Source organism: Patiria miniata, unplaced genomic scaffold (assembly GCF_015706575.1).
Source record: "Patiria miniata isolate m_02_andy unplaced genomic scaffold, ASM1570657v1 HiC_scaffold_1, whole genome shotgun sequence".
NCBI classification, from domain to species: domain Eukaryota; kingdom Metazoa; phylum Echinodermata; class Asteroidea; order Valvatida; family Asterinidae; genus Patiria; species Patiria miniata.
Genome location: NW_024037047.1, coordinates 23,736,735 through 23,755,709, shown reverse-complemented (window position 1 = coordinate 23,755,709; position 18,975 = coordinate 23,736,735). Strand labels below are relative to the sequence as shown.

At 41.4% G+C, this 18,975-nt stretch overlaps 1 protein-coding gene across 1 annotated transcript; it reads right to left on the bottom strand.

Moving 5' to 3' along the window:
* Positions 1 to 254: 254 nt before the first annotated feature.
* On the bottom strand, positions 255 to 14,805 carry LOC119726155 (gamma-aminobutyric acid type B receptor subunit 2-like). The gene is made up of 14 exons (XM_038197770.1): positions 14,646 to 14,805; positions 13,828 to 13,929; positions 13,013 to 13,078; positions 12,636 to 12,827; positions 11,201 to 11,431; positions 6,891 to 6,954; positions 6,382 to 6,471; positions 5,286 to 5,442; positions 4,639 to 4,771; positions 3,745 to 3,852; positions 3,274 to 3,399; positions 2,548 to 2,693; positions 1,503 to 1,695; positions 255 to 840 (listed from the first exon to the last, which is right to left on the bottom strand). The coding sequence occupies exons 1-14, from the start codon at positions 14,751 to 14,753 to the stop codon at positions 700 to 702; spliced, it is 1,857 nt and encodes a 618-aa protein (XP_038053698.1). The 5' UTR covers positions 14,754 to 14,805; the 3' UTR covers positions 255 to 699.
* Positions 14,806 to 18,975: the final 4,170 nt, after the last annotated feature.

Here is an 18,975-nt window from a genome sequence, read left to right as displayed (position 1 = left end):
TTCTATAACCAATTGTTTGGGTTATTATTTATGTTAAATTCAACCAAAAGTTGTAGTCATACAAGATGACCACAATTTTTGGTTGAATTGAGCAGAAATTCCAACCCAAACCATTGGTTATAGAGCAACCCAAGGTTGTGTAGTTCCAGTTTTCACCCTTTCTTTGGTATAATTAACCCAGGCAATTTTTCAGTGTAGTAGCGGGTATATAATGCTATAAGAACATACCCAGCACACCGTGCAGCCTACTAGGCGTTAATAACGGCCGCTGTCGATGTGACGTCAGACGAGGTTGACCAACGTTTAAATGTCACGTTGCTGTGCAGGACTCTATCATGGCGCTGGCAATAGAACGATCTATTATGCTCCGCCCACTGCGCACGTGGGCACTAAACATATGATCCTCTTCAACACTGCATGTTGCAGCTTTGCGCGTCATACGCGCGTGCACGCATGTCGGGCTTGTGCACGCATATCGGACTTCAGTCACGGCTGTGATTGGTCAAAACTCCACTGGGCGGAGCTTAATGGGTCGGTCTACACCTGTACCGATGATCTCAGAAAATCTACACTGCGTCAGGCGTTTATTCGATCACAGTCCCTTGACGTCTTGTGAGGTCACTTGCTGACAATAGTAGCCGCAGCCGTAGCTCGTTTCCGGCACAGCCATATCCTGAATGGTATCACTTGGTTGGCTAGCTAGCAATCCGCCGTTGTCCGAGACTCGACCACAGCGCTTGTTGTCGGTACCTCACGACGGGGCGCCCCCACCGTCGTCCCAATCCTCGTCCCGGTGAATGTTTCATCTGAAACGGAGTTCTTGCGGTAGACCGCCACAACCTAAAAATCCATGATTTCAAATCGAGGGTGAAATTTCAATACCAAGATGGAGGGCCCCTAAACTAATACAACCAAATGGGCTTAATTTAAACAAGACACTCAAGGTAACAAAGTGATGGAAGACCCATCATTGAAGTTCTTAGTTCCTAAGGAAAGAGGCACGAATCAAATTCGAAATTCCAATTCCTTGACTACACGAAGTTTTAGTTTAGTCAACCACAAGCCAATCTCAAGTGAAATTTTTACGGAACTCTGGAATCGAATTACAAAACACTCAGAAGTCGATTCACCGGTAGGATTTCAATAACCTGCCAGGTAACTTGAGAGTGGAAAAGTTGTGACAGACTTCAGACTTGTACTTGACTTTTGACATCTTGCGATGGATTATGACATCTTGTGATTGCTTGAGATAGACTTCTTCATGAATTATGGGGGCCTCTGATATTGTGTGATAACTCGTAGATGACTTATGATGTACTATTTGACTTGTAGTTACTACATTGTGCTATTTAATGACTAATTATGACTATTCATGTTGACTCATGATAACTTGTGTTGTCTTATGATGACTTTTGATTGACTTTTGATCCCTTGTGATTGACTTGTGATAACTCACACACTTAAGATTTAGAAACTTTGATTAGTAGAACCTTTCAGCCTACCTTTGGTATGAACAGCATGCAGAGAGATACCGTAATACAGAGCAGCAGAAAACCAGAAACCAGGGCAAAGGTCACGACGGTAGACGAGACATTAAGGACAGATAGAGGCACGGCTACCACGCAACAGATGACGGTGTTGTAGATAGACAACCCCACGTAGTAACTATCGTTCAGACCGGACACTTTGATGTTCCTTGGTAAAATTTAACAAGGGCAGGAATGAGTCAATGATACCAGCGGTTCATACAACTGCGCATGTGCACACAAATCTTGGGTGGTCAGCATCAAACAAAATGTCGGGTACCAACGAATCTAAATACAACCTGATGTTCCAGAAAATAATGAAAATTATTGTGAAAAGTTGAAAGGCACTCGTTTATACTCTGTTTCTTAGTTTCAACAAGTTAGGTGTCAGATGCAGTTCAACAGAGCAGCCTTTGCTTTTTGTTCTGTTTACGTTTAGCTCATGCTGATTTAGCGCATTCATATTGACAGCAATGAACTAGTTTGTAAAAGTATTATTTTTGTTTGAGCGGTAGAGAGTATTAGTCAAATACAACATGGAGCTCAGTAGAGGGCGCTCTGAAAGGGCGCATTAAGTTCGTGCGCGAGCAATAGCTAACCATAGTTCTACTAACTTGGCTTGGAGGATGGTTGGACTAATTCTAGTCGACTATTTTGCAACGGGATCATGGGGCACATTTGCATAGCTGGTAACCAAAATGTATTCGCATCATGAAGAACATTGCTGTTTGTGCGCAAGCGTAAGTTGCGTCACAAACTTAAGTCAACCACTAGTCGACTAATGACCCATGCCCGAACTTGCACATAGCAACAGACGCCATTTTTCAATTGTCTTATCACATGGGCAACTTACATATGTATAAACCAACACATATTTATCACATAGGACGCACCGAGTACGTCACGACTTTAGGCGGGTGACCACAGTAGCTTGGTTAGAGGCACTATTAAAATGTGCACAAACCAAAGTTTGGCTGGGTTTGTGGAACAATTCGGAACGATACATTAATTTTCTGCTTACCTTGTGGACCAGGCGAGAAAAGCGCCGATGACGACTACAAACGCCTTGTAGATGATGAGCACCAAGGTCCATATGGTGTTGTTAGTAGACGTGCAGATGACGTGCAGCTCTTCGCGCTTCTCGTGGCGTTCCAGATCGTCTTGGGTCTGCGTGAAACGACGAGAACAAACGAGAGGTATCTGGTATGAATCGACGGCATGATACTTTACTCCAGCCTCAGTATTGACTTTTACCTGACTAACACTGGTATTGAAGGTATGACAAGAACATCAACAAAGACGACTGAAACCAAGGCTTTAGGCCTCGAATTGCATGGGATGAATTGTACTGAAAGATACTGATCCACGTATGACACAAATTCACCTTAGGCATGTGAAAACCATTTCGCTGCAATTTTCGTCAGCTTTATTCAGCTTGATTTGCCAGTGATCACGTGTCGTGACGTCACAAAATTGAGTTCGCGTCCGCTGTCGCACCAAGAATGAACCGACCTTTGTCAAACATGCGGCATTGCGAAGTTAAAAAACCACCATGTCATATATATGCAAAAACAAGATAATCTGATGCCCGGTTGTCGACTTTTCCCATCATCAGCTCCGAAGAGGTCTCCGGTGTTCACCTACTGGTGGTGCTGGTAGTCAGGGAGATGGGGTGGGGCTGGGGCTAGAGACAAATAGTCAGCGGGGCGGTTTTTTCTAGAGTACTTAAGTGAGGAGCATTTCCTACCTGAGGAATGGGTACTCTATTCTCCTTGATCTGTATTGGATCAATGATCTGCCAGGGAATGAGAATGGCCAAGTCTACCAACAGCAGAACGGCGATGATACCAAAGAGGTAGTAGTCCTTGATCACCTGCAGACACAAGTGAATAAAGATTAAGGATGATTTATGAACTTTATAGGTGCCAACTAATGGCGTAACCGTTAGTGGACGGGGCACTCCCCCACTCCCCACTCGTGGCATGTCACGCCTAGTGCTCTTAGCTCAAAAATCAGAGATAGAAACTGCGTTATACTGTTAAAAACTTTTAAAAAATACACTTTCAGTGCTTCCAGAACTACGAATCATTGTGCCCCAACCTAAAAATTGGATCGTAGTTCTGGCACTGGTGCCAAGTAACAGCTATAACATGTCTTTTTGAACCATGAACGTCTTGTTCTTGTGTTTTCAACGTACGTGTCTAAAGATTTGTTGTACCTTTCTTTTGGTCTTGTTGGCAATGACGATACTATACACCCTCCACATCTTGGTGAACATTCCTCCAAATGCCAGAGTGAAGGCTAATGGAATGATCCAGGAACGAACCTGGAACGAAACATGAAGAACTTCAGAAAGTGCTTTTAAGAACAAATATCCGTAAACGAACCTCAAACCAAACGGTTTAACTTAGAGCGTATGAAGGTTCTTTGAAAGAACTAAGTACCGTTCTGTTTGTTTCGTCAGAAAGTGATTTTAAGAACAAAGATCTTTTTGTCTGATTGACGGCGTGGCAATGCCGCTACATCCTAAGTGTCTTGGTAAACATTCCTCCGAATGCTGGAGTGGATGCCACAGGGAAAATCCATGAACGGACTTGAAACCAAACGGTTTAGGATATAACTTATGAAGATTCTTCACTGGAACTAAACTGGCCTACGGTTCTATTTGTGTCGTCAGAAAATATGATACAGCACTCAGAATAATCTTCCAAGTTGAATTGTTGGGGCGCTGTGGACCAATGGTTATACGGTATTCGACACGTGCTGTAGTACGTGGTTTCAAACCATGACGGGGAACATGGTGCTTGTGAATTTAATGCAAAGCGTCTCTCTCCACCAGGAGTATAAATGGGTACCTGTGAAGGTAGAGACTAAGTTGCGCTGATCTTAGCTGCTGTAGAAAAAATGTCTTATCATGTCTACCTAACATTTGATGACACGGATGTTTTCTTGGTAGTGTGGTGCCAAACATAAACAAGGTGGATTATTATCTGTAGGAAATCGACCGTGAAGTTGAAAAATGACCACCTCTCATGGCATTCTGTTGATGGCTCACCTTATAACTAGCTCTTAGTTCAACCATAAAAATCTGTCAATGCTAATATAGGCCTACCCTACAGATGGCAAGTAGGGCACTCTCCTCCACCATTGATCGATCAACGCCCAGCAGCACCACACTCAGGTAGGCAAGCATGATGCCACACGCAATGATGTTGTTGACTTTGGGGCTAGACATCTTGATTTGCCTGTGGAAAAAAAAGGAGGGGACTCATTGAGCATGTTCAATCGAGAAGCAGGATTAACCTCATTTAGAATGTCCCCAAACCGCGGCATATCTCCGGCTTCTGCTTCGGCTTCGGTAGCTTTTAAACTTCTGACGTACAGTACCTCGGCTAAATAATGTAAATGTTATGCACAGCATTATCCTGTTATTTTAGGTCAACGATGCCAGCATTTTATTTTTGAGGGGAGGTGGGTTGACATGGGGGGGGGGGGTTCTAACAAGAGTCAAAGATGAGGCCAAAGTCGGAGTCGAAGCCGAGGTGGTGATTAAGTAGTCAACTTTCTGGTTACCAATAGCCGTTCATGTGGACATGAGTATGGTGCAGAGAGCCTGGAGGGGGAAGTTTCGTAATGCCGTTTGACTGCAGTTCGATGAGGGATCGTTCACACTTTGATGATAGTGCGCATGCGTAAAGTGTGTCACAAATCAATCACGGTTTGACCATTAGGGGATCAAACTTGCCAATGATTACTAACTTGTTGCTACGCTTCCAGATATTGAAGAGCAGAAACATGACAGCAAATATGATCCCCAGCGACGCCAGGACGCTCATGACCGCAATGAGCGATAGAGGGCTCCCTTGAAGAAGCTCAATCGTCTTGGTAATGTCCGAATCGAAAGGGGGTTTCCCTCCTGTGAAAAATAAAGATTACGGATAGCATTATTAAAAAAAACTAGTTTAAGAGTTATCCACTATCATTAGCGAGACGGTTAAAAAAGTTAGTAGAAAGCAGGAATAAGAGGGCGCTATTATGCAATTACCCCCTCATCGGTGACAGAGACAGCCGTACCCAAAGGGCAATGATTTTGTGTCCCATTGGATAGGCATTTTGTGCACTCATTTTTATTGGATAAAAATAATGTAGAATATTCTCCGAGACACCAGCAACGCATATTGTCTACATGAAAGACCCCTGAACCATTATTGTTTCCTAGACCAATATCAATGGGTGAGGCGATAACAAACTTGCAGACATATAATTCCGGCCGAAACGTAGCCAGGTACGTTTCCCTGCCTACCAGGTTGGAAAATCGAAAGGGCAGGGCAATACCATCCGACAATAGATAGCTCTACCTATGACAGCACATTTGCTGTCGGACACACGATTTTGCCAAAAGGACAACACTTTTGCTGACAAAAATTACTAAATGAGGGTGTGCCTGGTTGCGATTTTGTCCCCCCCCCCCCATTGCACATATAATGCCTTGTTCGCCACAACACAAGCCAAAGATAGGCTTTACGTCTTGTGAGAAATGTTCCATCCTCACTTTAGTTATTTAAAAGGTAAAATGAGAAGAAGTGAAAAACGCTCACTGGGGTTCGAACTCAGATCCCCTGATTAGAAGTCAGGACTTCTTCCAACCAGTCCACGAATCAGCTGCCAATCGTTGGTGATTTGAACACTATTATGCCTCGATATATAACTTATTCTCTAAAGCCCTGGACATCATGAATATGCATAACGCAGAGAGAGCGCCCTCTTTTGATATTGTCGGATCTCGTGTAGAAAAAAATAATTCGCTGCCGGGTAAGAAGGAAAACTTGGGCCTATTCAATAGATTAAAACTTACCACTGTAGTACCACAGGTCTTCAGACGGAACAGCCCAGATGATTCGGTCAGCAATGTTGTTGTAGGTCCCAACTACTACCTCCTGGCCATCTTGGAAATATAAAAAAGGTCAAAACATAAACTGCAAGGAAATACTATTCCCTTGAATAATGAAATGTTATATTTACTATGTGTTGTCTGAGAGCTTGAGAATAAACAAAAGTCGCAATCTTTTGTCACAAGCAATATATCTTCGAAACTTCGTCTGTGATTGTTAATGCTAAATTAAATCAAATGAGTTTTGCCCTTCACCGACGCATAAACACTGTAAACTCAGTGTGTTACTTCCCGAGTGAAAGTTGGAAAAAATCACTTGGGTGGGACTCGAACCCACGACCTCCTGCTTTTTAATGCAGATGACTTACTACTCGACCACCGTGTTGGACAGTTGTTAACGCTTCTATTCAGAGTTTTACCAGTTTGTTATACAAAGTAATAAATCGATTTTCCAATCTTGAATAGCTGCTTACTGATGTTTTGCTCGATGAGAAGTTTACCAATTCTGTCGCCTCCGGGGGAGAAACGTACCGGGCCCTGCCGGGGAAAAAAGGGCTTGAATTTTATTCCATTACCAGGATAAACCACAGTACATTATTTTCCATGCAGTATATACTGAGCCAATTGTAAAGATACGGATTAATATAAATTTTAGATGGTGTTCTCTATACACCGCAGTTTTCCGGTAAATCTGACAAACGTATTCTACAAGGCCTGCTGGTATACAAATAATGAATGTTTGTGAGTGCAATGGTAAGAATAATTTCATGAGGTGACAGATGAAATGTTCCATTCCACGAGGCGAAGCCGAGTGGAATGGAACATTTCATCTGTCACCGAATGAAATTATTCTTTCCATTGCACGAACGTGAAACATTCATTATTTGTTTTATATAACACCTGAATAAATCCTTGTCATCTAATTGGTTGACTTTTAATAGCCAATTTATTCAGGTTAAAAACTGTTTCAAAGTTCGAAAAATTAATCATAGTTAATTTATGCAAACTGTTCAACAGGTTGAGAACCATCCTTTTCTATTTATGTCGATTTAAAACAGCGCCACCACCGGCAGCAGTGACACCGTTCAATGGAAGTTCTATTCACCGTGCAATAGAACTTCCATTGCACTGTGCGCTGCGATATTTTCCACTGCCATCCAATCAGATGACGGGGATTTATTCAGGTGTTGAATAAAAAATAAAATAGCACCCTAGGCACAATCAGTTCAAAAATTCCATTTAATTGGCGACTTTTTTTCTACAGATGAACCACTGAAGATCCTATTTTTGTCGCTAAATAACTGTTTACAAATAATGAATGTTTGTGAGTGCAATGGTAAGAATAATTTTATGAGGTGACAGATGAAATGTTCCATTCCACGAGGCGAAGCCATAATGCCAGTATTCAAATAAAAAAAAAATCACCAAAGACGACTCCAGGAAGCTCCGGTAATAATTTTTGAGAAAAGGTTTTAAGAGCACATTTTGGATACACACGTCGTGCAGAACTAAGTTGGAGGCACACGGCCATAGTCAGGAGTATTTTCTGTACACTGGGACGTCTTTATTACAAGTTTTCCCCGTGATGACAAATATACGTTTTTGGGTGACTACAACATTGGTTTGTCTTCATACTTTATAGGCTTATTTTAAATGTCCTCGTCAAAAACTGAAGGAAATTTAAAATCAGTACAACAAGCACGCGTAGGTTGTTTCTGCTTGTTCATTCGATAGTCGGGAGTATTTTCTGTACACTGGGACGTCTTTATTAACAGTTTTCCATGTGATGACAAAACAAGTTTTTTGGGTGACTGCAACTTTGGTTTGTCAACATACTTTATAGGCTTATTTAGACTGTCCTCGATAATAACAAAAGTAAATTTAATATCGGTCTGACAAGTATTTTAGGAGTTATCGTTCAAGCAAGGCGTTGGTTGTTTCTGCGTGTTCTATAGTCAGGAGTATTTTCTGTACACTGGGACGTCTTTATTACAAGTTTCCCCCGTGATGACAAAATACGGGTTTTTTTGGTGACTACAACATGTGTCTATCTTCATACTTTTTTGAGTTGATGTACCCGTGTTCAACAACAATTAAAGGAATCTTCAAAGCAAAACAACTGGTATTTAATGAGTTATTGTTCAAGCAACACGTTGGTTGTTTCTGCGTGTTTAATATTCAGGAGTATTTTCTGTACACTGGGACGTCTTTATTGCAAGTTTTCCCCATGATGACAAAATACGGTTTTTTTTGGTGACTACAACATGTGTCCGTCTTCATACTTTATTGCCTTGATGTACCCGTGTTCAACAACAATTAAAAGAAATTTCAAAGCAGAACAACATGTATTTAATGAGTTATTGTTCAAGCAACACGTTGGTTGTTTCTGCGTGTTTAATAGTCAGGAGTATTTTCTGTACACTGGGACGTCTTTATTGCAAGTTTCCCCCATAATGACAAAATACGGATTTTTTTGGTGACTACAACATGTGTCCGTCTTCATACTTTATTGCCTTGATGTACCCGTGTTCAACAACAATTAAAGGAAATTTCAAAGCAGAACAACATGTATTTAATGAGTTATTGTTCAAGCAACACGTTGGTTGTTTCTGCGTGTTCTATAGTCAGGAGTATTTTCTGTACACTGGGATGTCTTTATTACAAGTTTTCCACGTAATGACAAAACAAGTTTTCTGGGTGACTGCAAAATTTGTTTGTCTTCATTCTTTATAGCCTTGATGTACCTGTGCTTCACAAGAATTAAACGAAATTGTAAACCAGTACGACAGGTATTTAATGAGTTATTGTTCAAGCAACACGTTGGTTGTTTCTGCGTGTTTAATAGTCAGGAGTATTTTCTGCACACCGGGACGTCTTTATTACAAGTTTTCCCCGTGATGACAAAACAAGTTTTTTAGGTGACTGCAACTTTGGTTTGTCAACATACTTTATAGGCTTATTTAAATTGTCCTTGATAATAACGAAAGTGAATTTAAAATTGGTCTGACAAGTATTTTAGGAGTTATCTTTCAAGCAAGGCGTAGGTTGTTTCTGCGTGTTCCATAGTCAGGAGTATTTTCTGTACACTGGGACGTCTTTATTACAAGTTTTCCCCGTGATGACAAAATACGTTTTTTTTTGGTGACTACAACATGTGTCTATCTTCATACTTTTTTGCCTTGATGTACCCGTGTTCAACAACAATTAAAGGAAGTTTCAAAGCAAAACAACTGGTATTTAATGAGTTATCGTTCAAGCAACACGTTGGTTGTTTCTGCGTGTTTAATAGTCAGGAGTATTTTCTGTACACTGGGACGTCTTTATTGCAAGTTTTTCCCCTGATGACAAAATACATTCTTTTGGGTGACTACAACATGTGTCCGTCTTCATACTTTATCGCCTTGATGTACCCGTGTTCAACAACAATTAAATGAAATTTCAAAGCAGAACAAAAGGTATTTAATGAGTTATTGTTCAAGCAACACGTTGGTTGTTTCTATGTGTTTAATAGTCAGGAGTATTTTCTGTACACAGGGACGTCTTTATTAAGAGTTTTCCATGTGATGACAAAACAAGTTTTTTTGGGTGACTGCAACTTTGGTTTGTCAACATACTTTAAAGGCTTATTTATACTGTCCTCGATAATAACAAAAGTAAATTTAAAATCGGTCTGACAAGTATTTTAGGAGTTATCGTTCAAGCAAGGCGTAGGTTGTTTCTGCGTGTTCCACAGTCAGGAGTATTTTCTGTACACTGGGACGTCTTTATTACAAGTTTTCCCCGTGATGACAAAATACGGTTTTTTGGTGACTACAGCATGTGTCTATCTTCATACTTTTTTGCCTTGATGTACCCGTGTTCAACAACAATTAAAGGAAATTTCAAAGAAGAACAGCAGGTATTTAATGAGTTATTGTTCAAGCAACACGTTGGTTGTTTCTGCGTGTTTAATAGTCAGGAGTATTTTCTGTACACTGGGACGTCTTTATTGAAAGTTTTACCAAGTAATTACAAAACAAGTTTTCTGCGTGACTGCACAATTTGTTTGTCTTCATACTTTATAGCCTTGATGTACCCGTGTTCAACAATAATTAAAGGAAGTTTCAAAGCAGAACAACAGGTATTTAATGAGTTATTGTTCAAGCAACACGTTGGTTATTTCTGCGTGTTTAATAGTCAGGAGTATTTTCTGTACACTGGGACGTCTTTATTACAAGTTTTCCACGTAATGACAAAACAAGTTTTTTGGGGGTGACTGCAGAGCTGGCCAATGATAGTGCAATACGTCATTATGAACAATCAATACCTCATGAATATTTCGTTTATTTAATATTCATTAGTCTTATTGCAATGGATACTTTAAATATGTCCAAAGATTGATTATTGTAACAAGCGATCGTACGCGGCCCAGTGGTAAAAGTGTTGTGTTTCAAAGAAGAGTCCGAGGTTCGAATCTAGACGAAGTTTAGCGACCGATTAAGAAATAGGAATAAAGGAAAGGAGAGGGTGAGAGTAGAGGAGGGAAAGTGGAGGAAATAACCATACAGGATGCAACTTTTCGGCGCTTGAAAATTAATTGAAAAAAAGTGGTGGCCGAGTATGGAAAACTTTCCTCATTTTGACCCGGAAACCTTGGCTAAAGCGTTAGTCTCACCATCAAAAGTGTCAGTCTTGACCCGGAGAAGTGTCAGCCCAAAAAGAACCCGGATTCCGTGTCAAATCTAACCGGGGAACTTTTATTAGAGTGAAGGGCAAATACAAATCGGAGAGGGTTATATCTTACCGACATACCGGAGAAACCGAGCCGGTAGATGCTCCGACCAATGGACCGTGCGTACTCGCCGTCGCCATACTGGTACGAGTTCAACCGGCCGGTGAGGTTGGCCTGCGCGTCGGCCATGGCTAGGGCTAGGGCCCAGATACCGTCGTAGCCCACGGCGCCCGAACCGCGGTTGGTCAGCGTGATGTTGTAGCCGAGCTCGTTAGAAACCTCAGTCCGGAATTCCAGCGGTGTCTGCAAACGAGAAAGTTCGGATGAGGACCGTTAGTCGACTAGTGATGGATCATGACGTAACTATTAAACGCCTGCGCACTAATACGACGAACGCCTCTATAGTCAAACGATGGCCAAAACGTCATCACAAAATGCCTTGGTCCTGGATCCCCGTAGTGCTTTATGTACACGGCTATTGGTAACCAGTGATGCAACCGTGCCCCGTGGTCTAGTTCCCAAATAGTCGACTGGAGTAGTCTAACCATCCTTCGTTCGAGCGAAATTAGTCAAACTATGGTTAACTACAGCTCGCGCCGGAAGTTAATCACATTTTGTGCAATACATAAACATGACAAGGGACCGCGGGTACCAATTAGGCCTCTTTAGGACTTGGCTAAACTTAGGACAGCCAGTATTCACGCGCAGTGGTGGCAATATCTTGTCAACGTTGGGGGGGGGCAGGCTTGGAAGTTCGACATGCAGGTGGTGAGGGGGAAGATAGCTTCTGACCATAGAGGGCGATGTTCAAAGATGTATGTATGCACACATAATATACATTATTTGCATTTACGCCCAAAAGGGCACTGAACAAAGAGCTTACATAGCCATAGCCATTTAGCCGAAGCTGAGTGTTTCGAAAACACCCGAATTGCCGGATTCGAAATCGGGCATGATGAAGTGCAGTCCATCAGAAGTATATGTACTGGGCCTTATTCACGAATCGGCAATATTGGTTTGAGAGTGAGGTAAAATCTTGATTTTTGGATCTTGTGTAGAGAAATGAAAGCAAGTTAATAACTAATTTATTCCAGTCTGCTTAAATTAAATGAATAATAATTTGTAATTAAACGTTCCATAATGTTTAAAGCCAGATTTTTTAAAAAAATGACAGTAAAAAAAGTTACACTTTGCCTGCAAAAATAGTCTGACGCCATCTCATTCAACAGTTAAGAATTAATGATATATGTTGAGGGAACTCAACAAAAATGGACAACTCGTGAATAAGGCCCCTTGTATTAGTCCATCACAAGTCCTCCAGTCCCAATTCAACTCACACAATCCATTTCAAATGAGCTTCGACAATTCATTTGTTATTGTTCATCTACTGTTACTTGTCACTGTTACTTGTGACTGGACTTGTAATGGACTCCGCTACATCCCTGATTCGTATTAAACCGGGCTATTTGTTTTTCAGATTCGGAATTGGGCCGCCGCTCCTCCTCACCTTTCCACATATCCCTTCCTCTTCGCCCATACCGTACATACTGTAAGCAATAGACAGGTACCCCTCGCTAGCTAACTTGAGTTGCTGCGGTGTGCAGTCTAGGCCCGCCTTCTCCTTGGTCCACCAGCCGTCCGAGAAATAGCCAGGTATCATCCAGACGAAGTTGGGCCCATACATGCCCAACTTGTAAATCTTTTGTAAGTCAAAACAAACTCAGAAGAAGTAAAACAATATGCTGCAAAACTTGTCAAACTTAATGGTGCACTTATTTGTTAGTTTTATCAGAAAAGAAATCCATTACACCTCATTTCAGGAATGGACAAGATAATTTATAGGATAAACAAACTGTGTTTTTACTTCTTAAGAAAAATACTTACGCTGCAAAACACTTCCCAGACAGCTTCTTCGTAGAAACTCGAAACTATGATTCGAACATCTTTATCCTGTAAGTAAAATATATTGTATCTTTCATAATTACATTTAACTGGTGCATTTAAAAAGGCATAACGTCCTGAAATCGCCGAGGCTTTTATGTTTTAGATCGTTTACTCATCCTGTTTTAAAGGTCTGGTTTAGAGGAAACTAACCTAATGTCGCACTGCTCCTGAGGAAAGACCAACAAATTCCGGTTGTTCACATGTACTTCTAACGCGGCGGACATTTTGAGGAATACACATACGTATTTCCAGCCGCGTCAATTAATATACGGTCACGTTGTACGTGTAACATATTACACACAGTAGCAATACAAAAATGTTGTTTCTCGAACGTCCGCAGAATGCGATGCACTGGTGGAAAAATTTGCAGCAGGATTCACGACTAGCAACCAACAGCTCGATTTTTGAGAGTCAAAATTTTGAAATCCGAAATTCGTTCTTGCGAGAACAGCACAAAATGCCAAGTTTTTAAAGGATGATAATATAAACTTTATAAACGTGTACGTTTGAGTGTCCAACCAGCGACTGGAACATTTTATCGTCGATCACTTTTTTGTGCATCCGATGAAATTATTGATCGAGCTTGCTCTCGTATAGAAACAGAAATGACATTTGTGTTTGGAAATGCTAATGGAAATGATATATTATTCATCCAAATATTCACACTTGGCATTTCTGAGTAATTAGGCCTACATGAGAAGGAATATGTTTCAATTATTTCCAATTTCTGTTTGACTTAAACTAAAGGTGATTACCTTAAGGCGTTGCAAAGCATCGTAGGGGTCCTTGTAGAAACTCTCTGCGCCGATAATCGAGTAATTTTTAGCCGACACCATATCTTGCAACGCGTTTATGACCTGAAACCAAACAATTCATGCAAATATGTTGGTACTGACGCAGAAATCGGTGCACATTATCCTGCTTTACCCGCGTGTTAGAGGTCGGTAGTGAAATAGTCTGGTTCCCTGATCCCATTGTCCTAAATTTGGACTTCAAAAATGAGGTCCAGTAACTAGCGGTGGAATCTGGCATACATTGCCCAGAATATCCGGTAATGTATGTTAACTATAATGCGTGATGAGCGCAGGTCTGAAACCCGCCTCGCCTCGTGAATTCTAATTCACTAAGGTAATGTTTGCGCGCAACCAGCCTGTTGCAAAATGGCAATAGGCCTGGCCACGAATGTGCAATTTTGGAGATGGTGAGCTTTGATTTTTGCTGAATTTGAAAGTATCTCTGGTAAACATCATCAAAGAGAGAAATATTGCTGTTTAATATTTACAACCTAGGTAGTTGAAATGCTTGAAAGTTGCTTTCACGGAGACACTGGTGATTTTGTGTACTTTTTTGTGGTAAGACAAGCGTGAGTTTCTTGATAATCGTGAGCTCAATCACTGGCGTCCATGCACAAAAGTTGAACAGCGATTCAAAAATAAACAATCGTGATCCAATCAAAGGCTTTAAATAGGAGCTAGTTACCGGTCCTCATATCTTTATATATAGGGGGAAACAGTCTAGGTAGTGAAATTGAAAAGTAACCTCATTGAGGCAAACTTTGGGTGGCGCCACTCACCCCCACGTGTGGCTCTTTGGTCTGGTGCAACGTGGCGATCTTGTTCCAGCCGAACAGCCGAAAGAGCTGGACCTGAGCCGAGGAGAAACCGGCGGCCGAGGTGATCATACGGTAGATGTGCGGATACTTCTCACGCTGACTCAGTATGGGGGTGGACGCACCGGGCGACATCTAACGAGGAAACAAACACTGAATAAACTTTCAGGGTACACACCTGTAAATCGATCCGCCAAGCTCATGAATAAAAGTTATACCCTCAAAATATTCTATATTATAGAGTTCTGAGCGCCGTAAAATTGGGGAATTGAAGAGATATGGTAGTGAACCTCTAGCCCGGACTTGGGGCTTCCAATTCTGAGCATTTTGGATGCTATTGGGCTCGAAAGTGGCGCTATTTTGCCATGTTGTGGAGGGATCGTTTTTCAAGATGGCTACTTTTCCGCTTTGGGGAAAATAGGGGTCGTCTTCTTTGCGTGAAAATATCTCGAAAAGTCAATGGTCAACCCACCATAAATTGAAAAGAAAATGAAAGATGACACATTGACCATCATTTTTCTGTGCAGCTTGAATACCTGTGAGAGTTTTGAGTATTTTTAAAAGAATTTTGAAGTACGGGCATTTAGCACTAGTGTCTATGGGAGTTTATTTGCAGGTATGCACCCTATAAAGAATCACAAAGATGGCCGTTTCGCGCATGCGCTGTGCTGCGGCAGTGGTCTTTTCAGTGGGCGGAACCTACGGGGAGGGGGAAAAAGTGTTTTAAAGGTATCAACAAGGGTTTTTTGCCGTAACGGATGCTTCCAAATCATAAGGGAGCAGTAGGCTATCACCCGATTACAACAATTGATACTTGAAAAGGGGGGGGGGGGCATTTTGAGCTTAAAAGTAGCTGGAACTCAATTTATTGTCGCTGGGGGCGCTCTACAGCTTAGCAGGGGCAAAACAATCACTATTTTCGGGCTTAATATCTACCTCGGATAATATTTTTCTTTCATTTTTTTTTTCAAAATATTGACTTTGGAGATATTCTGCTTGTCCTGAATGTGATTTTGTGTTAAAATTTAAAAGTTGCCTGCTATTATAAAGAATCACAAAGATGGCCGTTTCGCGCATGCGCTGTGCTGCGGCAGTGGTCTTTTCAGTGGGCGGAACCTACGGGGAGGGGGAAAAAAGTGTTTTAAAGGTATCAACAAGGGTTTTTTGCCGTAACGGATGCTTCCAAATCATAAGGGAGCAGTAGGCTATCACCCGATTACAACAATTGATACTTGAAAAGGGGGGGGGGGCATTTTGAGCTTAAAAGTAGCTGGAACTCAATTTATTGTCGCTGGGGGCGCTCTACAGCTTAGCAGGGCAAAACAATCACTATTTTCGGGCTTAATATCTACCTCGGATAATATTTTTCTTTCATTTTTTTTTTCAAAATATTGACTTTGGAGATATTCTGCTTGTCCTGAATGTGATTTTGTGTTAAAATTTAAAAGTTGCCTGCTATTATAAAGAATCACAAAGATGGCCGTTTCGCGCATGCGCTGTGCTGCGGCAGTGGTCTTTTCAGTGGGCGGAACCTACGGGGAGGGGGAAAAAGTGTTTTAAAGGTATCAACAAGGGTTTTTTGCCGTAACGGATGCTTCCAAATCATAAGGGAGCAGTAGGCTATCACCCGATTACAACAATTGATACTTGAAAAGGGGGGGGGGGCATTTTGAGCTTAAAAGTAGCTGGAACTCAATTTATTGTCGCTGGGGGCGCTCTACAGCTTAGCAGGGGCAAAACAATCACTATTTTCGGGCTTAATATCTACCTCGGATAATATTTTTCTTTCATTTTTTTTTTCAAAATATTGACTTTGGAGATATTCTGCTTGTCCTGAATGTGATTTTGTGTTAAAATTTAAAAGTTGCCTGCTATTATAGGGTACACACCTGTAAATCGATCCGCCAAGCTCATGAATAAAAGTTATACCCTCAAAATATTCTATATTAGAGAGTTCTGAGCGCCGTAAAATTGGGGAATTGAAGAGATATGGTAGTGAACCTCTAGCCCGGACTTGGGGCTTCCAATTCTGAGCATTTTGGATGCTATTGGGCTCGAAAGTGGCGCTATTTTGCCATGTTGTGGAGGGATCGTTTTTCAAGATGGCTACTTTTCCGCTTTGGGGAAAATAGGGGTCGTCTTCTTTGCGTGAAAATATCTCGAAAAGTCAATGGTCAACCCACCATAAATTGAAAAGAAAATGAAAGATGACACATTGACCATCATTTTTCTGTGCAGCTTGAATACCTGTGAGAGTTTTGAGTATTTTTAAAAGAATTTTGAAGTACGGGCATTTAGCACTAGTGTCTATGGGAGTTTATTTGCAGGTATGCACCCTATAAAGAATCACAAAGATGGCCGTTTCGCGCATGCGCTGTGCTGCGGCAGTGGTCTTTTCAGTGGGCGGAACCTACGGGGAGGGGGAAAAAGTGTTTTAAAGGTATCAACAAGGGTTTTTTGCCGTAACGGATGCTTCCAAATCATAAGGGAGCAGTAGGCTATCACCCGATTACAACAATTGATACTTGAAAAGGGGGGGGGGGGCATTTTGAGCTTAAAAGTAGCTGGAACTCAATTTATTGTCGCTGGGGGCGCTCTACAGCTTAGCAGGGGCAAAACAATCACTATTTTCGGGCTTAATATCTACCTCGGATAATATTTTTCTTTCATTTTTTTTTTCAAAATATTGACTTTGGAGATATTCTGCTTGTCCTGAATGTGATTTTGTGTTAAAATTTAAAAGTTGCCTGCTATTATAAAGAATCACAAAGATGGCCGTTTCGCGCATGCGCTGTGCTGCGGCAGTGGTCTTTTCAGTGGGCGGAACCTACGGGGAGGGGGAAAAAGTGTTTTAAAGGTATCAACAAGGGTTTTTTGCCGTAACGGATGCTTCCAAATCATAAGGGAGCAGTAGGCTATCACCCGATTACAACAATTGATACTTGAAAAGGGGGGGGGGGCATTTTGAGCTTAAAAGTAGCTGGAACTCAATTTATTGTCGCTGGGGGCGCTCTACAGCTTAGCAGGGGCAAAACAATCACTATTTTCGGGCTTAATATCTACCTCGGATAATATTTTTCTTTCATTTTTTTTTTCAAAATATTGACTTTGGAGATATTCTGCTTGTCCTGAATGTGATTTTGTGTTAAAATTTAAAAGTTGCCTGCTATTATAGGGTACACACCTGTAAATCGATCCGCCAAGCTCATGAATAAAAGTTATACCCTCAAAATATTCTATATTAGAGAGTTCTGAGCGCCGTAAAATTGGGGAATTGAAGAGATATGGTAGTGAACCTCTAGCCCGGACTTGGGGCTTCCAATTCTGAGCATTTTGGATGCTATTGGGCTCGAAAGTGGCGCTATTTTGCCATGTTGTGGAGGGATCGTTTTTCAAGATGGCTACTTTTCCGCTTTGGGGAAAATAGGGGTCGTCTTCTTTGCGTGAAAATATCTCGAAAAGTCAATGGTCAACCCACCATAAATTGAAAAGAAAATGAAAGATGACACATTGACCATCATTTTTCTGTGCAGCTTGAATACCTGTGAGAGTTTTGAGTATTTTTAAAAGAATTTTGAAGTACGGGCATTTAGCACTAGTGTCTATGGGAGTTTATTTGCAGGTATGCACCCTATAAAGAATCACAAAGATGGCCGTTTCGCGCATGCGCTGTGCTGCGGCAGTGGTCTTTTCAGTGGGCGGAACCTACGGGGAGGGGGAAAAAGTGTTTTAAAGGTATCAACAAGGGTTTTTTGCCGTAACGGATGCTTCCAAATCATAAGGGAGCAGTAGGCTATCACCCGATTACAACAATTGATACTTGAAAAGGGGGGGGGGGGGCATTTTGAGCTTAAAAGTAGCTGGAACTCAATTTATTGTCGCTGGGGGCGCTCTACAGCTTAGCAGGGGCAAAACAATCACTATTTTCGGGCTTAATATCTACCTCGGATAATATTTTTCTTTCATTTTTTTTTTCAAATATTGACTTTGGAGATATTCTGCTTGTCCTGAATGTGATTTTGTGTTAAAATTTAAAAGTTGCCTGCTATTATAAAGAATCACAAAGATGGCCGTTTCGCGCATGCGCTGTGCTGCGGCAGTGGTCTTTTCAGTGGGCGGAACCTACGGGGGGGGGAAAAAGTGTTTTAAAGGTATCAACAAGGGTTTTTTGCCGTAACGGATGCTTCCAAATCATAAGGGAGCAGTAGGCTATCACCCGATTACAACAATTGATACTTGAAAAGGGGGGGGGCATTTTGAGCTTAAAAGTAGCTGGAACTCAATTTATTGTCGC